This window comes from Odontesthes bonariensis, chromosome 10 (genome assembly GCF_027942865.1).
Source record: "Odontesthes bonariensis isolate fOdoBon6 chromosome 10, fOdoBon6.hap1, whole genome shotgun sequence".
Lineage (NCBI taxonomy): Eukaryota > Metazoa > Chordata > Actinopteri > Atheriniformes > Atherinopsidae > Odontesthes > Odontesthes bonariensis.
Genome location: NC_134515.1, coordinates 13,103,273 through 13,122,498, shown reverse-complemented (window position 1 = coordinate 13,122,498; position 19,226 = coordinate 13,103,273). Strand labels below are relative to the sequence as shown.

The 19,226-nt window shown below is 41.1% G+C and overlaps 1 protein-coding gene across 2 annotated transcripts in view; it reads left to right on the top strand.

The window, feature by feature from the left end:
- Window positions 1–19,226, top strand: part of bsna (bassoon presynaptic cytomatrix protein a) — a 143,425-nt gene that overhangs the window by 90,765 nt on the left and 33,434 nt on the right. For both annotated transcript variants that reach the window (XM_075476314.1, XM_075476315.1), the window contains exon 4: window positions 12,692–13,129. In XM_075476314.1, the coding sequence (XP_075332429.1) occupies window positions 12,692–13,129 (438 nt within the window). The remainder of the gene's footprint in view (window positions 1–12,691; window positions 13,130–19,226) is intronic.

Here is a 19,226-nt window from a genome sequence, read left to right as displayed (position 1 = left end):
TATCCATGTCAGTGCCTAAATGCAGTATACATATTTTTCACACACAAAGGAGCAATTTTTCTGCAAGACTGGCTGACTAATGAGCATCACCATTATGCTGATGTTAACCTTTGAATTATCTAACATGACATAACTTTGTAACTAACATTAGCATTTTTTACAAGATGTCTGTTAGTTCATTAACAACTTTTAGTTATTATACTTACAGAAAGCATGTATTTCCATCAAAGGTAATATTTGTATGAATGATAATTGTTTGAAGATAATTGGTGTATTAATGGAATCTGAATAACATAAATAAACTAATACAATCCTTTTTTTTTCAAGTGGAGAAATATCTGATACATGATGATCATCAAATCCCATTGTGGTGATAAAAAACCTTTTCAATGTTTCATTTATGCACAGCAGAAATACTGAACTGACATTATACTTATAAATATCGTCAAAGGAATAGATGAGCATTGTAATAAAATATAAAAAAATATAGCTTGTTAACATAATACTAGAAAATAAGTTCAATTATATTCAGTCATATATGTGGTTGGCCTGTCTGACCCTCAGGATCTCACCCACCGTTCCCTACAGTACTGTGACACGCATGAGGGCTCTTGTATATCAAGAAGATACACCTTAGAACCAGCAGCAATGAGACCCCTACTGGGTCTCTTTATGTCACCAGCATCTGGATAAACATAATAACACATGGACACACCGTAAATAACTTCTAACTGCCAATCAGAAACATAAACACAGTTGTGTATACTTTGAGTTTTTTCATTAGTCACACAGAGCTGGTCTCTCTTGAGTCACGTCTTCTGGCCTTCAGTTTCTTCACTCCACATGGCCATGCTGTTGGTAAGTTGCAGCTTGTTTTAGACACAATGAAGGTGACGAATGATTGAGCGACATGTTAAGTTAGCCATTTGCTTTCCGTTTTCAATGCTGCCTCCCTTCTCGAGCACTCTTTCATAATCCTGCTAAGCCAACCAGATTGTGTTCTCATGGTGACGATCATCCAACACGTTGAACATTGTGAATCGGTTGGAAAAACATGTTGACAGAGTCCAACAATACAAAAATTGGTGTGTGTTACACCAAAAAGACAAGGGTGACAGACGTTCACAGACGTGCACTTGGTGTATAAGCACCCTTAGATCTGTCGAAGTGTCCTTTGAGCATTGAAATGGCAGAGTGCAGACTGACCCACATATTGTTTTGTTGCAGTGTATGCAAGAAGTGTGAGCAGCTTTAGGGGCTGACTCAGCAGGCTGTAAGTCAAACACACACACAGAGCAGTCGGAGGAGCTTGTAAGGTGAGTCAGCAGTGAAGGACAGATGATGCTGACCTTTACATGCTGAATCTGTGTGTGAATTCAGGCTTTATTTCTGTTGAGAGCCAGGTGGACTCCAAATACAAAAGTGGGTGTCACCATTTTAGTCATGTGAATGATAATGGTAAATATTTGGTACATATTTGATTGTTCTTACATTTTTCTCTAATTATTCTTACAGTTACCGTAAATGAGAAATTTCTTCATGCTCTGTTTAATTTTCTTTAAATGCAGAGATACAATGTTTTACTCTCTACTTCTCTATTAAAAAAAAAATCTCTGTATGTCCAAGTATGTTTTTTTTTCTATTCAGCCGCTCATTCAAAATAGTTTAAAGTGCAGAGCTGAATTCTGAAAGTTTTGTGGATCAGTGGTTTACATGTTTTGGCTGTTGTAGCACGCTTCTGCATTGGTTGGTGGTAGATGAGGAGGGGCTAAAAAAAAACAATCGCAGTGCTCTACACCCCTTTGGCCCATAAGTACTTTTGCTTTGGTGCTCTTCTTTAGCTGATTTACAACACATGTTTGTGTGATACTTTGCACCTAAGCAGCATTTCTGACTATTTTTAACTGCAACACACATGAAGCGTAATATAGAAGATTCATAATTGTGTTTTAATTAGTGTAGAATTGCATGAAAATAAGAATATTTTTGTTTTTATCATTGCAGAACTAGTATTTTAACATCCAAAGATGACTCTGGTTCCCGTATTCATGCTTTTGTGAAATGGCTCTGCCATGTTTTTGCCTATGTTTTAGCCAAACACGTGTTTTTTTGCAGCCACTTTTGTTTGTTGGACAGTCAGAGGTTTTCAATTGGTTGCAGTTTGTGCTGCTACATTCTTTTATATCCAACACAGTGGGCCTTAAATACAGTACCAAAATATATACCATATACTACAACTATTGCATTTCATAATGACTTAACTTATGTAATTAAATACATTATACAAACAAAACATGGTTATTGTTTACAATCTATATTTTATTTTCATTAATGTATGCATATTTTTATTGAACATCTATTTGAATGTTCTTCTGAGCTCACATGAACAGACCATGTATGGTCACAGTGTTTTTAAAAGCACTCTTAACTAAATGCACCTTATCAAGTTGAAATTGCATTTGAAATGTTCTCTCGGCACTTTTGGATCCCAAAGAGGCAGCTTTTTGAGTGTGAGCTTTTGAAAGTTTGAATTACCCAGAAGTCTGCTAGAATTGCATCAGTAAGCCAAGAATATCATGTCTTTTTTTTACCTCTTAGAAGTCATGATGGAGAAATATAATCTTTTCAGAGCCGTTGGTAATGACTCAGGATAAAGTAACATCTCACTGCTGACTGGGGAAACTTATGATATTTATTCTCTTATGTCTGAATTCATAGTTTTGAGTTAAACTCATAAATAAGTCTGCGTGATTAAGGTTCATTTTCTCATATGGTGCCTCTGTTCACCCACAAAAGAAAAAGGTAGCTTGAGTGGCTTTTTGTAGGTTTGTTGAAGATGAAATGAGGTGTAATGACATGACAGGTACAGTTTAGCTTTCTTTTTTTACTTTTTGTTTGGCACTCAGCGGCAGGAGGAGCATTCAACCTGTCAGCTCTCTGAGCTTTGCTCTCAGAGTTGCTCTTTTAAAAGACAGAGCTTGTGTTTTGTCGAAATGTCAACATCAGTTCTGTTCTAGAGAGGGACTAGTGCTCTTTACACACAAAGAAGCAGTGAAGATTGCGAGAAGGCACCCTTGCATCCAGAAACCTATACATGTAAATACACAAGCACACATTTATTTATGCAAGTACAAAAACGGGAATGCACAGTCCCACAGTAACACATGCTGAGATGCTGTCTCCAAAGTATTTCTCAGCCTGTACTGTTTCATGAGGCAGAACTAATTCACTGTACTTTTTTTGGAATCTGGCTCTCGTTTCTCTTTTCTACTTCTCCACTGCGGTCTTCTCACCCCTCAGCCTCCTCTCATCTCTCTTTCTAATTCTCTAATATCTTTATCCTCTCTCGCTGCTTTCCTTTTTCACTCTGACATTTTTGCCTGCTTTTCTGCTCACTCTGATTTCCTCTTTATTTTCTTTCTCTTCTTCCTTCTGATCTTTCCTCCTCTATTTAACCCACTCATTTTCACATCCTGTCCTAACTTTCCCCTGACCTTTTCAGTGCAGTTTTGTGCATTGCTCTATCTGCCTTCCTTGTGCCACTCCCCTGTTTAAAATATGGTATAATTTAGGTTGAGGAGAAAAAGCAAAAAAACTTAGAGAGATATGAGAGAAATTGTGTAAACTCCTCTGTGGCTCCAGAGATTAAAGGTAAAGTCTAATGAATTTACGTGATTGATTTAATTGTTGCAGTATCTCTATCTTCAGATAGATGGAATTGATCTTGACATACCTCCTCTGCCTGCTCATCATTTCTGCTGAATATTAGGTGCTATTAGCAAAACACTGAGCTGATGTATCAGATTGTTTGTTAGATAGAGCCATTTCAAAAGCCAGGCCACTTTCAACTAGTTAGATGACTAGTTGGAAAGTAAAACTTGGAAAAGATTCGAAATATATTTTCTGCAAATAAAAGGATGTACGTATGTATGCAAGAATTAATGATTTTATCCTGTTTTTCAAGTTTTTCTAAGCTACAACACTCCATCCTCTCATATCCACACCTACTTGCATTCAATTTCATAGCCTTTTCTCTGAGTCCTCAGCTTCTCTGAAGTTTTTGTTTTCCTCTATCTCTCTTTCTAGCATCTAACTGTGTCTTTTATTACCATTGTTATCTTTCATTACTATCATTATAAAAACGATGCCACGGCAAAACATTTGGAAGAAGCAAGACCCAACGGGAAACTCCAACAATGATTGCTGACTAATCGTGCCATTGGCTCAGCCAAAAGATGTCTAAGAATCGAAGGGCAGCTGTAAAAAGGTTGTAGTTAAATAACGAGTAAAAGAAAAACACAGAAACCAGGCTAAAATGAGCTTGACTACAGTTTTCAAATAGCACAGCTATTCAAGTGCAAAATGTATATTAATTCTGGCTGTATTTTCATTTCATAACTTTAGTAACACAAAATTTCCTCTTAAAAATTTGTGGGAAAGGTGCAACCATATAGTAAATGTTCATTAAAACTTCAATAATGTGCTAAAAGATGCTGGATAAGCAATGTAGTTTTAATTGCTCGATTTGGTGATAATTCTTAGCATCAATTTATTGCAAATGTAGAAAAGATTAATGAGTTGGACATTTAAACATTATGTATGGCATAATAAAGAGGTTTTACTGGGTTTATTTGTTCCCATTGTACATGTGCTCTAAAGAAGTTGTGGAAGTGGTTGACTTGTCTGTCTTCATATTCTCTGTTGAGCCAACACTGAGATAGCCAGGCCCAATGCAGCTTTGCTCTGTTTAGCTGCTGGCTGGCTGCCATCCTATTACTGCAGAAGTCAAAATCCTCTCATCCTTGCAGCCTGCACACACTCACATACATGCAAAAATTCCTGCAGGGAAGCATAATCTTGCACAGTGCAGTTTTTCCCTGTGCTCAATTGGTGTTTATTTGTATGTGTGCTGCGCATGTGTTTCAATGAGTTGCAAAAAGACAATGAGTGAGTAAGATTAGCTCTTGTGACATATTTGTGCGTCTGTACCAACTCTTGCAGGCCTTTGGTGTTTGTGTGTGTTCCACAGGGGCAGCTCTCTCAAAGCTTTCTTGTCATGGCCAGGATACTGGTTGAACTCCCCAGTCAGTCTGGGTAAATCCAGGCAACAGTATAGAAAAACAACAGATACTGATTACGAGTGCATCCTTCTCCAGAGGGTTCATTTAAAATAACATTACAATTGTCACAGTTTCATCATTATGGCAACTATAAATTCACGACATATGCTAATGACATCCTCCCACATGTCATAACAGCAGAGGGGAGAAGTGGGCAGATCCACCTAATCTAGGTTTTGGATGGTCTCTGAAGAGAGGTTGTTGGGCTGGCAGAGGAAGGGAAAAAGGTGACAGCATAATGTGGGCAATAAAACATAATGTGTATGCTTTAACACAAACACACACAGCCTTGTGCCCACTGCTCTGCCTCTCACAAGAAGGTTACATAATTAAAGAGGCTCCATTGTGATGATAAAATAGAAAAAGGAGATTTTTAAAATATCTGTGAAATGGAACTGAACACTGTTTGGATTATATAACCATGAGAACAGCATCTCCTAGAATTCATCCCCCTCCTCCTTTAGTGTCTCATCTTCTATACTTTCCTACATTCTCTAATTTATTCCTCTATTTCCTTGTCTTCCACCACCCTTAATTCACTGCTTTCTTCTTCTGCTCCTGAAGTTTCTCTTCCCTATCCTCTCATCCACTTACTCTTGTGTCCTTGTTCTCAAAATGATTCTTTTGCTTTCTTTTACAAATTTTCTCCTGCTTTTATCTTTTATACTTCAAAATCCTTCTCTTCTCTTTCCTTTACTTCACCCCCTTCCTTCTAACTGTGCATGTCCAGATCTATTAATTAGTGCACGTATGTTTAAGTGCACAGGCAAAGACTGCATCAAACGAATGCAGCTGAGACTCTATATTTCGCCTTAGCCCTCTTTTTCCCAAGTAAATATAAACCAATATCAGGCAATGCATATGAATATCAGAACACTTTTGGTACTTTTCACATGTCATTTTTAGAATTTCAAGCTTAGGCATGCCATTTTATGCCATTCTACCATATCAAATAGGGTTAGGGTTTGGGTACAGTATAGGGAAGAGTCTCGCTATCACTACATACTATCAAAATGACTGTACATGCTGTGAAATGGTTAGGATTAGGGCAAATGTACAGGGTGGGGACTTATCCCAGCTGCCATTGGGTGACAGGTGGGCTACGTCCTGGACGGGTAGCCAGTCCATCACAGCATCATGCACTCTCACACTCACTCCTCGTGTCATTGTAGTATCACCAGTTAACATGCTTGTTTTCAGTCGATGGGAGGAAGCCAGAGTATTACAAAAAGATGTATGAAGGAAATGTCAAGTTGTAGAAACTTTCAATCTAACATTTTTCTGTACAGGATTTTGACTGCACAGAACTCCACATTTTCAACACACTTCACATCATTAAGATAATTCACAGTTATTAAATAGATTTTGTACAGAACTTCAGGCTCTGAACAGCATGGAATTTTATAGACTACTTTAGCACAATAGTCTAGTCAAAATCTGATTTGTCTTGGATGTCTGTTCATGGCCAAATCCTAACCCTAAATAATGGTGATGATGATGGTGAATAGGGTAAACATTATGCCTTATGCATGCTATTCTGAGTAAGTTTACATACTGATTTTATAAGAGAGAGCAGTACGAAATTTTAGCATAAAAACGAGGAAGCCCGCTCTCAAAGTGAATAAATATTCACTTGAATAAAGACAGTAACATACCCCCGTAGGCACCGGATCCTTTCTTTCCAACTGTACTTGACCTCAGTCTGTCTCATCTAATAAGCACGCTTTGCAAATGAGGCGGAGTTAACTCAGTTTGCTTGCTCTTTGGTACCAGAGCAGGCCGCAGTCGGTGTGATCCTTGCCCAGATTGTACCAGAGCATTAACAAAGCAGAGTAACTGTTGAATACAAACTGATATCGGACTAAATCTAACAATGTCATGACTTAACTTCATTTGTCTTCCCTACAATACCACAGAATCCCACAGTTTTCTATAATTATGTTGAGGGCAACTAAAAGGATTTAGTTCAACTTAGTTATAATACCAACTGGGACATTTTACATAATTACGTTTCCCAAATTTAACTAAACTTATCCTTTTCTAAACCTAATTTAATGATCACAAGCAGAAAAACTCCAGTGGTTCTGTAGTGCTGCCTTTTTGTATTGCCACCATTCATCCCAATCATGGTTTTACAACCTCTGTGCAATAGAAGAACTGGAAAACTGTCGCCAGTGAATGTTAGCGAGGCAGAGAATAAAACACCAGTGGCAGCTGTCTCCTGTCCCCTTCATCTGGCTGACACTTCTTCTCATGGATCTTTCGCTTTATTTTGTCTGTCCCCACTTGAAGCCATTTACATCGGACTCAGCAGGGAGCCACATCACTAAAAGCTGAGCTGAGTTACTGTATATGTGCTTGCACATACACACGTGTAGCATCACTCACTTCCCCAATTGTCTTTTTCTTTGCCCAGTGGGCTCCTCTTCACCTCTCTTCTCATTCTCCTTCTTTCCTCCCTCTACTTGTCATCCCTCTCTTCTTCTGGTAAGCCTTCAGCTACAAAGGCCTCCTCCATTCTGTATTGACGTAAGCCATGTGTCTACATGCGTGTTTGTGCTCATGAGTCTATGTGAGCTGCAGCAGAGTGCTGCCTAAAGCGGCAGCCAGCACTAGGAAAGTGTGCGCTCGAGCAGAACAATGGTATCTGGGTAAAAATAGCCCTCTCGGTTGGAGGGAGAGAAAAAAAGGAAGCTGATGGTGACAGGCAGGGAGATGAGAGGGTGGGCAAGATAGGAGTTTAACGATCGTGTGGTGAGAAGAGAAATGAGACAAACTGCAGATGCAAATGTGTGGAAAGTAATGCAGAGGGAAAAAAAAGGTGGAATAACAACCAAAAGCAAACAAAAATGGAGAGCTGTACGTGCGAAGGAGGGGATTTCTGTAAGATTTGGCCTATCGTTTTAAATATGCACATAAACTTGTGAATATTGTTATATTAACCTGAAAGTTCAGGCCTGTGATAATCAACTCTGGATGCCCTAGCTGCTGCTCATCCTGTCTGCGCAAACTGGCCACAAAACTTGAGAATAAACTCAATATTATTTTTTTTCCTTTTAAGATGTAGTCATTGCTGACAGTAACAGCACTTATATGTTACAGCGTAAGTAATCTTCCAAATAGTTCCATATATTTAGTTTTAATGATGTATGTTTTGATGTAGTATTTCTCTCCCCAGGATATTTAGTTTAGAGTTTAGATGGGCTTCCCACCCAACCCATTAGATGAAGTTTGAAGGGGGATAACGCATATGCAAAAGCAAACCTTTCCTGCGTATTACTATGTCTTCTTCAGCCCCTTTTGATGTTAAATTATAACTTTAATTTGGCTGAGACACAATGGAACAGTGGTTAACTATTGCTGCATGTTTTTCTAGTAGTGAAAGAGACACAGTGTGAGTGACAGATGAATGAAGGTAAAAGGCAGGTCAATTATTTTTTCTATTATGGAGTATAAAAAGAGATAGAGGAATTTAACAAAAACACACCAAAAAAGAGCAGTCACAATGAAAATTCAGAGGCAGACTGAAGGAAAAAAAGCAACAATGCTTAATAGATTTTGAAAGGACACTTAAGAAAGTGAAACTGAAATGCATGACTGGAAGCAGAATGAAAAGAAAGCAGCATCTCTGCAGAGAGAATTAAGACTGATGGAACATTTTAGTGTGTGTTATGTTAATGACAGGAGGAGAAAAGGCCAGCTTGTTTGTGCTATGTAGGTTAAGTGGGCACCGCTGGGATACTCTGCAGGACAGTGCACACACAATGAACATGTGATGTAGTCTGTTGGCGTTAATGTACTCTCTCTGGGAAGAGGCAGGAATGAGTTCTAAAACTGAGCCAACAGTCTTCGAGGCAACTGTACAGTAAAGCGCCACAGGGGGTGTACACTCAGAGCATGTTTCTGTCACTTTGGGGGACATTTCGTTGACTTGAGTTTTATTTTGTACCATACAAATATTTGACATTTTAGACCTTACCTATACTGAGGTGCTAGATTACAAGTTCACAATAATCAAGCTATTTTGTGATCTATTTATAGACAATCATTTATATATTCTTTTGAAAGTTCTCACTTTGGTATAAAATCATTTTGGTGGGAGAAAGTTTGATTAGTTTCTTGAAAGAGAAAGAAACGTACAACAATTCAACTTTCTCATGTTGGGAGGCTTTATATCAATTTCTAAGCAATTAATCGTGATTAATCCATTAATCTAAATTTATTTATTTTTAATGATTATTAGAAATGTACTCTTAATTCTTAATCTATAACTTGCACTATAGTTAAGTTATAAGCTCTATAGTAAGTTTTAGATCACTGTAGTCGCTCTGAACTACTGCCTCTGCTCAGCTTTTTTTGCTCCATAAATTTTTTGTTTATCTTTTAGGAGTGTAATGTTGTAATGAATTGGTTATGCTGACCAGAATTGTTTTCATATTAATTTTATGGATCATTACAAATGATTCAATTGTCTTTTATATTTGGCTGTCTCTTCATAAGAAGTAATAGTGTCCCCTGCTCATTCTAAACAGGATTAGTTACTGTGGATGCTTAGAGAAGAGGAGTCTTCGGCTGACACCTAATCAGAGATAAACACTCAAAAGGACTCGGAGAGAAGCAGTGAGATAAAGGAGACTCAAGAGGGAGGAGAGCCATTAATGAGAGAATGAGCAGGAGAGGGGAGTTACAGTTGAAAGGACAGGTGGAGAACAGCTGAGATGGTAGATAAGTGTTTGAGAGGGAGTGCTGTATCTATCAATTATTCATTGAATTAGTAAAACTGCCTCTCTCCAGTCAGAAATAACATTAGCTGTCCTGGATAAAGATGGACACAAAGACAGAGAATAAACAGATGTTGGTGTCAGGTGGTGAGATACTGGGGAGACTTGAAAGTTTAACATTGCAAAAGTATGATGGACAAAATTCTCAGAATGTCACAGCGCAACTCTAAATATAAAGCAATAGTAACGCTGTACCTTGTACTGTACTTTCTGAGCTGAGCCTGTACTACTGTATTTCTGTCCTCCTGCTCCACACCTCTAAGTAAAGTTGACTGTTATGATTCTTCACCATAATGACTGTTTAGAAATAATCTGACTCAACTGGGTAATGAACCAAAGGAAAGAAAGTGCCCAATCTTTTTTGGACACTGCTGTCTTGTTTAAGTTTTCTGTTTTGTTTTGAAAAACCTTGTTTTCTAGGTACTTTCACCTATGTACATCAGCTTGCCTGCTGTACAACCCTTTGGTATATCTTTTTACTTTGGATTTTTTTATTTTCTCTAGCTGCTTTGACTGCCTTCCAACCTATCCACCTACTATCTGAATCTGCACTTGACCTGTTTGAGTCCTGTGTTTGTATGTGTCATGCATTGTAACAACAGTAGACTGTTGTTTTCACATTAATGGTCTAAAAGTTTTACCCTATCTGCTCAGCAACATTAGGCATACAAAGATAGCAACTAGCTAATGAATGTAGCGGAGAGCTTTAGCAGTATATGACACAAACCCTGAAACTCCCAGCAGCAAATAAAAAGCTTGATAATTCTCTGAATGCACACCAATCCGCTAAAACATTTTGTCCAATGATGGGTGGAGTAAAAAACGCTTATCTTACCATAGTGGCACCTGGCATTGTGCTACATTAGGCAGGAAGTGAACAGTCTGTCCTTCGAGTTGATGTGTTGGAAACAGACAAAATGATCAAGCATAAGGCTTTGAGTGACTTTGCCAAGGGTCAAATTGTGATGTCTAGACGGCTGGATCATAGCACAAATGCAGCTATTTTGGGATGTTCTCGCTCTACTATTTCCAGGACTTACCAAAAGTGGTCCAAGAAAGAAAAGCTGGTGAACTAATGATGGGGTCAATGGGGTCCAATGCTCATTGATACATGTGAGGAGGAAAGGCTGGCCCGTGGTGTCTGATCCAGCTGAGCTACTGTAACGGAAATTGCTTAATGATTCAATGCTTGTTCCAATAAAAAGGTTTCAGAACACACACTGCATTGCGTACCCATGCCGAACCGTGTCCACTACTGAAGGGGCCTGTGAGAACATGACCAATGTTAGAGAGTAGTTCAGTCTGATAGACAAAATCCCTTTTGCATCGTGTCCATGTGACACTATAACTAAGCATTGTTGCTGGCCAAGTACACGCCTTCACTAAAACAAAACTGACGAGAGTGGCCTCTTTCAGCAGAATAATGCCACTGCAAAAAAGACCTAAGAACTGGTTTGGAAAGTGCTAACTTGGCACTTTGTAAGTTCCCCTGATCTTAGTCCAATTGAGCATATGTGAGATGTACTTGATAAACAAGTCTAATCTATTGAGACCCCCACGTCTTATGGACTAAAAGGATCCGCTACAGACAGCTTGGTGACCAATACCATAGCCTACTTTCAGAGGTTTTGTGGACTCCATGGAAATGACAACAACTGGCCCCAATATAAATCATTTATTTTAGTTTCAAGTGATTTGAGCTTGAGTTAGGATACAGTTCTTTTTTCTGCTTAATCATAATGTTTTCAATTCTTATGCCTCACAAGCTCTCAAAGTTCTTTAGTTCAAGCACACATTTAAAGATATGCCTGCTGTATCAGATTTACAAACTGAAGAATGTTTAAAGCATTGTAGTCATTTAGAAGTTATAAATCCTTTCCATTTCAGCTATTGCTTCTAAACATCTAGCAAACATTGTTATGTTAGCTCAGTTGTTCAAAACAGAACAAATGAAAGGATTATCCAAGGCTATGTACTGTAACTGTGAGGGAGCTTGTGTGTAAATTGTAGTCTTAATTTTTTTGTCAGTCCCTCAGTTTGTGAAGTTCTGTGAGAGGAGCTGATGAGATGAAAATGGGGTGTAGCTGTCAGAGTGACTTGGCCTTTTAGAAACTTGCCTCAGCTCTGCTTAGCATGCTACAGATCTGACATCTCTGTCTGGATGTAAGAGTTCCAGAGTGTTCATTGTATGAGAATGTGTGTGCTCTTGCTGCTGCAGACTGCTATTCAAGTGTGATAGATATGTTTAATGTTAAGAATATTAGTCTGTGCATTAAGTTGTCAGTAATATTTAACCCAGGAAATTGAATGGTATATCATTCTAATGTGATTCTGTAATAGTGGTCAGGGTTAAATCAGATTATGTTTAAAGACGCACATCTGGAAGCTCCCTGGTATTGCAGTCTTTACTGTTTGCTGAAGTCATAATTAATTATTCTTCTTGACTGTATGAGATGTTTCTCTTGTCCAAGCCAGAAATATGTCACTTAAATGTTCAAATTACTAGATTTTAATTTATATTTTTGAGGAACATGATGTAAAATGTATGATGTCTTGACATGAAACTTCCTCCCGGGCTTTGTGTTGATGCTTTGAAACAACCTTTTCAAAACATAAACAATGAGCATGAAGGAATTCACTATTGCAATGCATTTAAACAAAAAAATATGTAGTGCGTCTTCATCCATGTTTTATTGATCATGTCCACACCGTAATTCAACAACAAAATTGTCTTGTAGAAGATATGATTGTCATTAATTGCTTTTGTCTCTTATTTTCTCTTTTCCTCAGAAAAAAGAGTGGTTATGTCTCAACTGCCAGACCCAGCGACTGATGTCAGGAGGCGGTCTTGATGATCCTCCACTTCCCGTTCCTCATCCGTCCCCCAAGCACCAACCGATGGGCTCACCTCGTCACATGGCGCCAACCAGTCAGCAAAGCCCTCTCCACAAGCCCACCACTCAGCAGGGGCCCAAGCCACCCCAGCCCCAGACACAAAAAACACAGGCGGGTATTGGTATTGCTGCCAAACAACCGACTGACCCCAAGACCACAACACCAGCTACAGCACCAGTGCCAACCATTGAGACCAAGAAACAGCCAAAACCAACAGAAGAGAAGCCCAAGACTGAGCCTGAGATCCCAACCCCCAAAGAGACTAAACTCTCCCAGAAGAAAGGAGAGCAGATTACGCCGATCAAGGAAATAAAGAAGTCAAGGCATTATGACGTAAGTCTGATTTGTTTGCATTATTTTCCTTTAAATAAATACTGATGTTATTCTGCATGCAACTCTGCATGTCAAAGTATGAAACTATGGGAAATACTAACAGTTAAATGCTTTTACAATTTATGAAAGATGTAACAGAAGTGCAATAAACAGGATAAATACAAAAGAGGAACGTTACTTTAGGTGACTATTGCATATACACTATCGACTAACATACAGTTTCATATACTTAAAATAATATGCATTAATGCAGGTTAAGGTGTGAGTCTGTGGTACTGTCTTAATGTGGCCCTGCTTCATGTTCAGACTGTTTTTCCATCAACCCTAATGAGCTTAATGGAAAGCTCTGCTTGTGCTCGGTGTCACAGAGATGTTGTGTACAGGATTTTGTACATGGTAGACTTCCAAACCATGGCAGTGCACCTAATGTAATGGCCAGCTTGATAAAAAAGACTGATACATCATCTCGTTTCATTTCATGCAGTCTGACATCTTGTCACATTCACCAGATGCTTCTTTGGAGACTGCCAAAACTAAGAAGTGATGGGCACTTTAAATGATCCATCTCACCAGTCTCATATGTAGAAACTGTTGTTTGCCATTGATTTACGTCAGGTGACTCACGACAACCTCCACAGGTCTGTCACTCACATTCATGTCCTCATTCTTGTCGTTTCATTTCTGTTATGGTTTTTCACGATGATACATAAGTAGGAAGGTACTAGTACAGGTATGTTGGAGGATGGTTTGCCCATATAAAACTCTTACTGGTTGATTTGTGAGTAAATCATAGAAGTGGATGATGATTCAGATGTCTGGAACCAGGCTAAGACAAGAGGAGGAGGGGGACTCTGAGGCTGTAAAGACATACACTATTCAAATCCCTCAAAACTAAGCCCCATTCAATGCTTCCCAAGACCACTTGGACATTTTACATGGTAGCCCAATTTAGGAAGTATTACTTGTGTGAAACATCTATAGTGGATGTAAACTTTTCACACCACACCACTCCTGGATCAAAGCAGGTGTCTGATGCTACATTAAATATAAGTTAGATACTGTTTATCACAAAAAAAACCCCTATGATGAATAAAATGACTGGACAACACGTTCTTTCGCCCGGACGCGGGTCACCGGGGCCTCCCCCTGGAGCCAGGCCCAGGGGTGGGGCCCGCCGGCGAGCGCCTGGTGGCCAGGTCTGTGCCCATGGGGCTCGGTCGGGCACAGCCCGAAGAAATGACGTGGGTCCCCCTTCCGACGGGCTCACCACCCGTGGGAGGGGCCAAGGGGGTCGGGTGCAATGTGAGCTGGGTGGCAGCCGAAGGCGGAGACCTTGGCGGTCTGATCCTCGATAACTGAAGCTGGCTCTTGGGACGTGGAACGTCACGTCTCTGTTGGGGAAGGAGCCTGAGCTGGTGCGCGAGGCTGAGCGGTTCCGGCTAGATATAGTCGGACTTACCTCGACGCATGGCTTGGGCTTCGGAACCAGTCTCCTTGAGAGGGGTTGGACTCTCTTCCACTCTGGAGTTGCCCGTGGTGAGAGGCGCAGAGCAGGTGTGGGCATACTTATTGCCCCCCGGCTGTGCACCTGTACATTGGGGTTTACCCCAGTGGACGAGAGGGTAGCCTCCCTCCGCCTTAGGGTGGGGGGACGTGTCCTGACTGTTGTTTGTGCTTATGCACCAAACAGCAGTTCAGAGTACCCACACTTTTTGGAGTCCCTGGAGGAGGCACTGGAGAGTGCTCCTCCAGGAGACTCCCTCGTCCTGCTGGGGGACTTCAATGCTCACGTGGGCAATGACAGTGAGAACTGGAAGGGCGTGATTGGGAGGAAAGGCCCCCCCGATTTGAATCAGAGTGGTGTTTTGTTATTGGACTTCTGTGCTCGTCATGGACTGTCCATAACGAACACCATGTTCAGGTATAAGGGTGTCCATATGTGCACTTGGCACCAGGACACCCTGGGCCGCAGCTCAATGATCGACTTTGTGGTTATATTTTCGGACTTGCGGCCGTATGTCCTGGACACTCGGGTGAAGAAAGGGGCGGAGCTGTCAACTGATTACCACCTGGTGGTGAGTTGGCTCCACTGGTGGGGGAGGAAGCCGGTCAGACCTGGCAGGCCCAAACGTATTGTGAGGGTCTGCTGGGAACGTCTGGCGGAATCCCCTGTAAGGAGGAGTTTCAACTCCCACCTCCGGCAGAGCTTCAACCATGTCCCGGGGGAGGTGGGGGACATTGAGCCCGAATGGGCCATGTTCCGTGCCTCCATTGTTGAGGCAGCCGACTGGAGCTGTGGCCGTAAGGTGGTTGGTGCCTGTCGTGGCGGCAATCCCCAAACCCGCTGCTGGACACCAGTGGTGAGGGAAGCCGTCAAGCTGAAGAAGGAGTCCTATCGGGCCTTTTTGGCCAGTTGGACTCTGGGAGCAGCTGGTGGGTACCGACAGGCCAAGCGGAACGCGGCCTCGGCAGAGTTGGGGGGCTCGGACGTGGGGCCTCCCATTTCTGCGGCTGAGGTGGTTGCCGAGGTGGTCAAAAAACTCCTCGGTGGCAAGGTCCCAGGGGCCCCTCAAGGCTCTGGATGTTGTAGGGCTGTCTTGGTTGACATGCCTCTGCAGCATCGCGTGGACATCAGGGGCAGTGCCTCTGGACTGGCAGATCGGGGTGGTGGTCCCCCTCTTTAAAAAAGGGGACCGGAGGGTGTGTTCCAACTATAGGGGGATCACACTCCTCAGCCTCCCTGCTAAGGTCTATTCGGGGGTACTGGAGAGGAGGATCCGCCGGATTGTCGAATCTCGGATTCACGAGGTGCAGTGTGGTTTTGGTCCTGGCCGTGGAACAGTGGACCAGCTCTATACCCTCAGCAGGATCCTGGAGGGTGCATAGGAGTTCGCCCAACCGGTCTACATGTGTTTTGTGGACTTGGAGAAGGCGTTCGACCGTGTCCTTTGGGTACTCTTGTGCGGGGTGCTCCGGGAGTATGGAGTGCCGGACTCCTTGATATGGGCTGTTCGGTCTCTGTATGACCGGTGTCAGAGTTTGGTCCGCATTGCCAGCAGTAAGTCGGACATGTTTCCTGTGAGGGTTGGACTCTGTCAGGGCTGCCCTTTGTCATCGATTCTGTTATTAATTTTTATGGACAGAATTTCTAGGAGAAGCCAGGGCGTTGAGGGGGTCCGTTTTGACGACCTCAGAATCGGGTCTATGCTCTTTGCGGACGATGTGGTTCTGTTGGCGTCGTCGGGCCGTGACCTTCAGCTCTCACTGGAGCGGTTCGCAGCCGAGTGTGAAACTGCTGGGATGAGAATCAGCACCTCCAAATCTGAGACCACGGTCCTTGGCCGGAAAAGGGTGGAATGCCCTCTCCGGGTCGGGAATGAGATCCTTCCCCAAGTGGAGGAGTTCAAGTATCTCGGGGTCTTGTTCACGAGTGAGAGACGAATGGAGCAAGAGATTGACAGGCGGATCGGTTCGCCATCAGCAGTGATGCGGGCTCTGTACCGGCCCGTCGTGGTGAAGAAGGAGCTGAGCCAGAAGGCGAAGCTCTCGATTTACCGGTCAATCTATGTTCCTATCCTCACCTATGGTCACGAGCTGTGGGTAGTGACCGAAAGAACGAGATCGCGAATACAAGCGGCCGAAATGAGTTTCCTCCGCAGGGTGTCTGGGCTCTCCCTTACAGATAGGGTGAGAAGCTCGGTCATCCGGGAGGGGCTCGGAGTAGAACCGCTGCTCCTCCGCATCGAGAGGAGTCAGATGAGGTGGCTCGGGCATCTGGTTAGGATGCCTCCTGGACTCCTCCCTGGTGATGTGTTCTGGGCCCGTCCCACTGGGAGGAGGCCCAGGGAAGACCCAGGACACGTTGGAGAGACTATGTCTCTCGGCTGGACTGGGAACGCCTCGGGGTCCCCCCAGAAGAGCTGGAGGAAGTGGCCGGGGACAGGGACGTCTGGGTTTCTCTGCTTAAGCTGCTGCCCCCGCGACCCGACCCCCGGACAAGCGGAAGATAATGGATGGTTAGATACTGTTTATCTTCAAGGCTTCATGGGACTTTGTTACAGCTGCATCTTACTATGGTGAACATGGCCTACATGATTTCTGTTCACAGAACTGCAAAGGTTTCTGTGAGCAAATCCAGTAATCACTGTTTCTCACAACACACTGTAAATGTGACACCCAACCAAACTTTTTTGACAAACACATTTCTTTAGAGAGTTCTTGTCGGGCTAATTATTTTTCCAGGTAAAATAACAAAAGATAATATATGCTTTGATATCAAGTTCCATTACTTTATAATGAATATATTTGACGTCTTTCCCTGCATGTTCCTTGTATTGTCTGAATTCAAAAGTAAGCTCAAATTCTAACTTGGTCACTTATCGATCCGAAAAAAAACCTTGAAACTTCTTTTCTTCTTTAGTTGAAATGAAAGATAAAGCAAAGTTGCATTGGGAAGAAGAGTTGCAAAAGATGACTGATGACTACTTGTTTTATTTGCAAAGGCATTTCATTATTTTCGTGACACAAAGGTCATGATTACAGTGGCCTGTGAGATGCCCCAGGGTTTGATAATTGCATACATTAAACCATTTATGGATGTACATTATACAAACACAGTGTTTGTATAATGTTTTCTCTAAATAACTGCTAGAAGCTTTAATTATTTATTTTTTGTCACATTTCTTGCCCGGTCAGGAGCTTATTGATTTCTGTGCTATTTACCTCCTTATTTAAAGCTTATTTCTTGCCTTTTCTTCTTGTAGAAGAAAAAATAAGAAAAATGATAATGTTTCTCTAAGAACCTATTATGACAGTATGTCATCTTTAATTCAATTCACATTGGTGACCACAGCTCAGACAACTATAGTTTAACTGTGGTATTGTTTAATTTTCTTGTAAGTGTTGAGTGTCCAGTGCTGTCCATGAAAACATGTCATCCCTCTTCACAGTATTCTCAGGCTGCGAGTGGCAGCAAAGCATTCATGCATTACCTTGAGAGGAGACAGTGTGACGGAGAAAGAAAGAGGAGCGAAAGAGTTCAAATCGTGTCTTTTTTTTTTACCATTTCACTATGTGTAAAGATTGGCATGCCATGAATATATTAAACTCCTCGTTCCATTAACTCAAGTAAGTGCAGTGCAGACCTTTATCTTTTGGGAAGCTGTTAAGAAATGAAAGTCCAGAGAGCTCAAAGTACATTTTTTGAAATATTGTAATCATCAAGAGATGATTTACCAGGTTAGTCCCTTTAAGATTCAAATTTGGCATGTTGTTACCAGCATCTAACACTGAGTCATTGATGAATGAGTTTTCAGTAATTTTGATGTTTCAGTCATGTTAATATTTAATTCTTATTGACTTCATTATCAAAAAAGTCTAACTCTTAAGAACACACTGCTTGACTAATCTCTTTTCATCAATGGCTCATACATTTCATAAATTTAACAACTGTAACTGTAAAGATGTCATTTGTCTTGATTCTGTAAACCATCTTAATATTTATTATTTAACTAATTAGATTGCTTTTAGAGTTTTTGAATATAGCTCAAGTTCTATACTTGCACAGTGCTTTATTCTTATATACTCATTTTAAATTTAGCTGCTAATTAATACATGTAAAAATTGTAATTTAAGTTCTGGATTATGAATTTTGTTCTAAAGGCAGACACAGCTGTTTTGTCCTCACATATGTTATAGTTTATTTAGTTTGGAAATTTGAACGGCTAACCTCCACATTTTGTTCCTGTACGTTTATAATATGAAAATCATTGTTTTCCTGTTATTCTGCACTCATTGTGTATCCGAAAAAGAAGTTCAAGCTTTTTCTCCCACATTTTCTCTGTCTATTTAATATTATCACTTACTATTTGTTTTTGCAGTTGAGCAACTTTTAGGAAATGTGCTGCAGTGGTATTGTAGAATACATATGAATCACATTAGTTGCTATTTTTTTAAGAGTTATTTGCTTGCTTTTTAGTATTTTCAGTTTAAGAATGTGCCACTTTTTGAACTGCATGATAATCATTTTAGGATCATTCTAGCATTTCAGTTTTAACTCTATTCCTTCACACGTAATGAAAACTCCTTAAATATATAT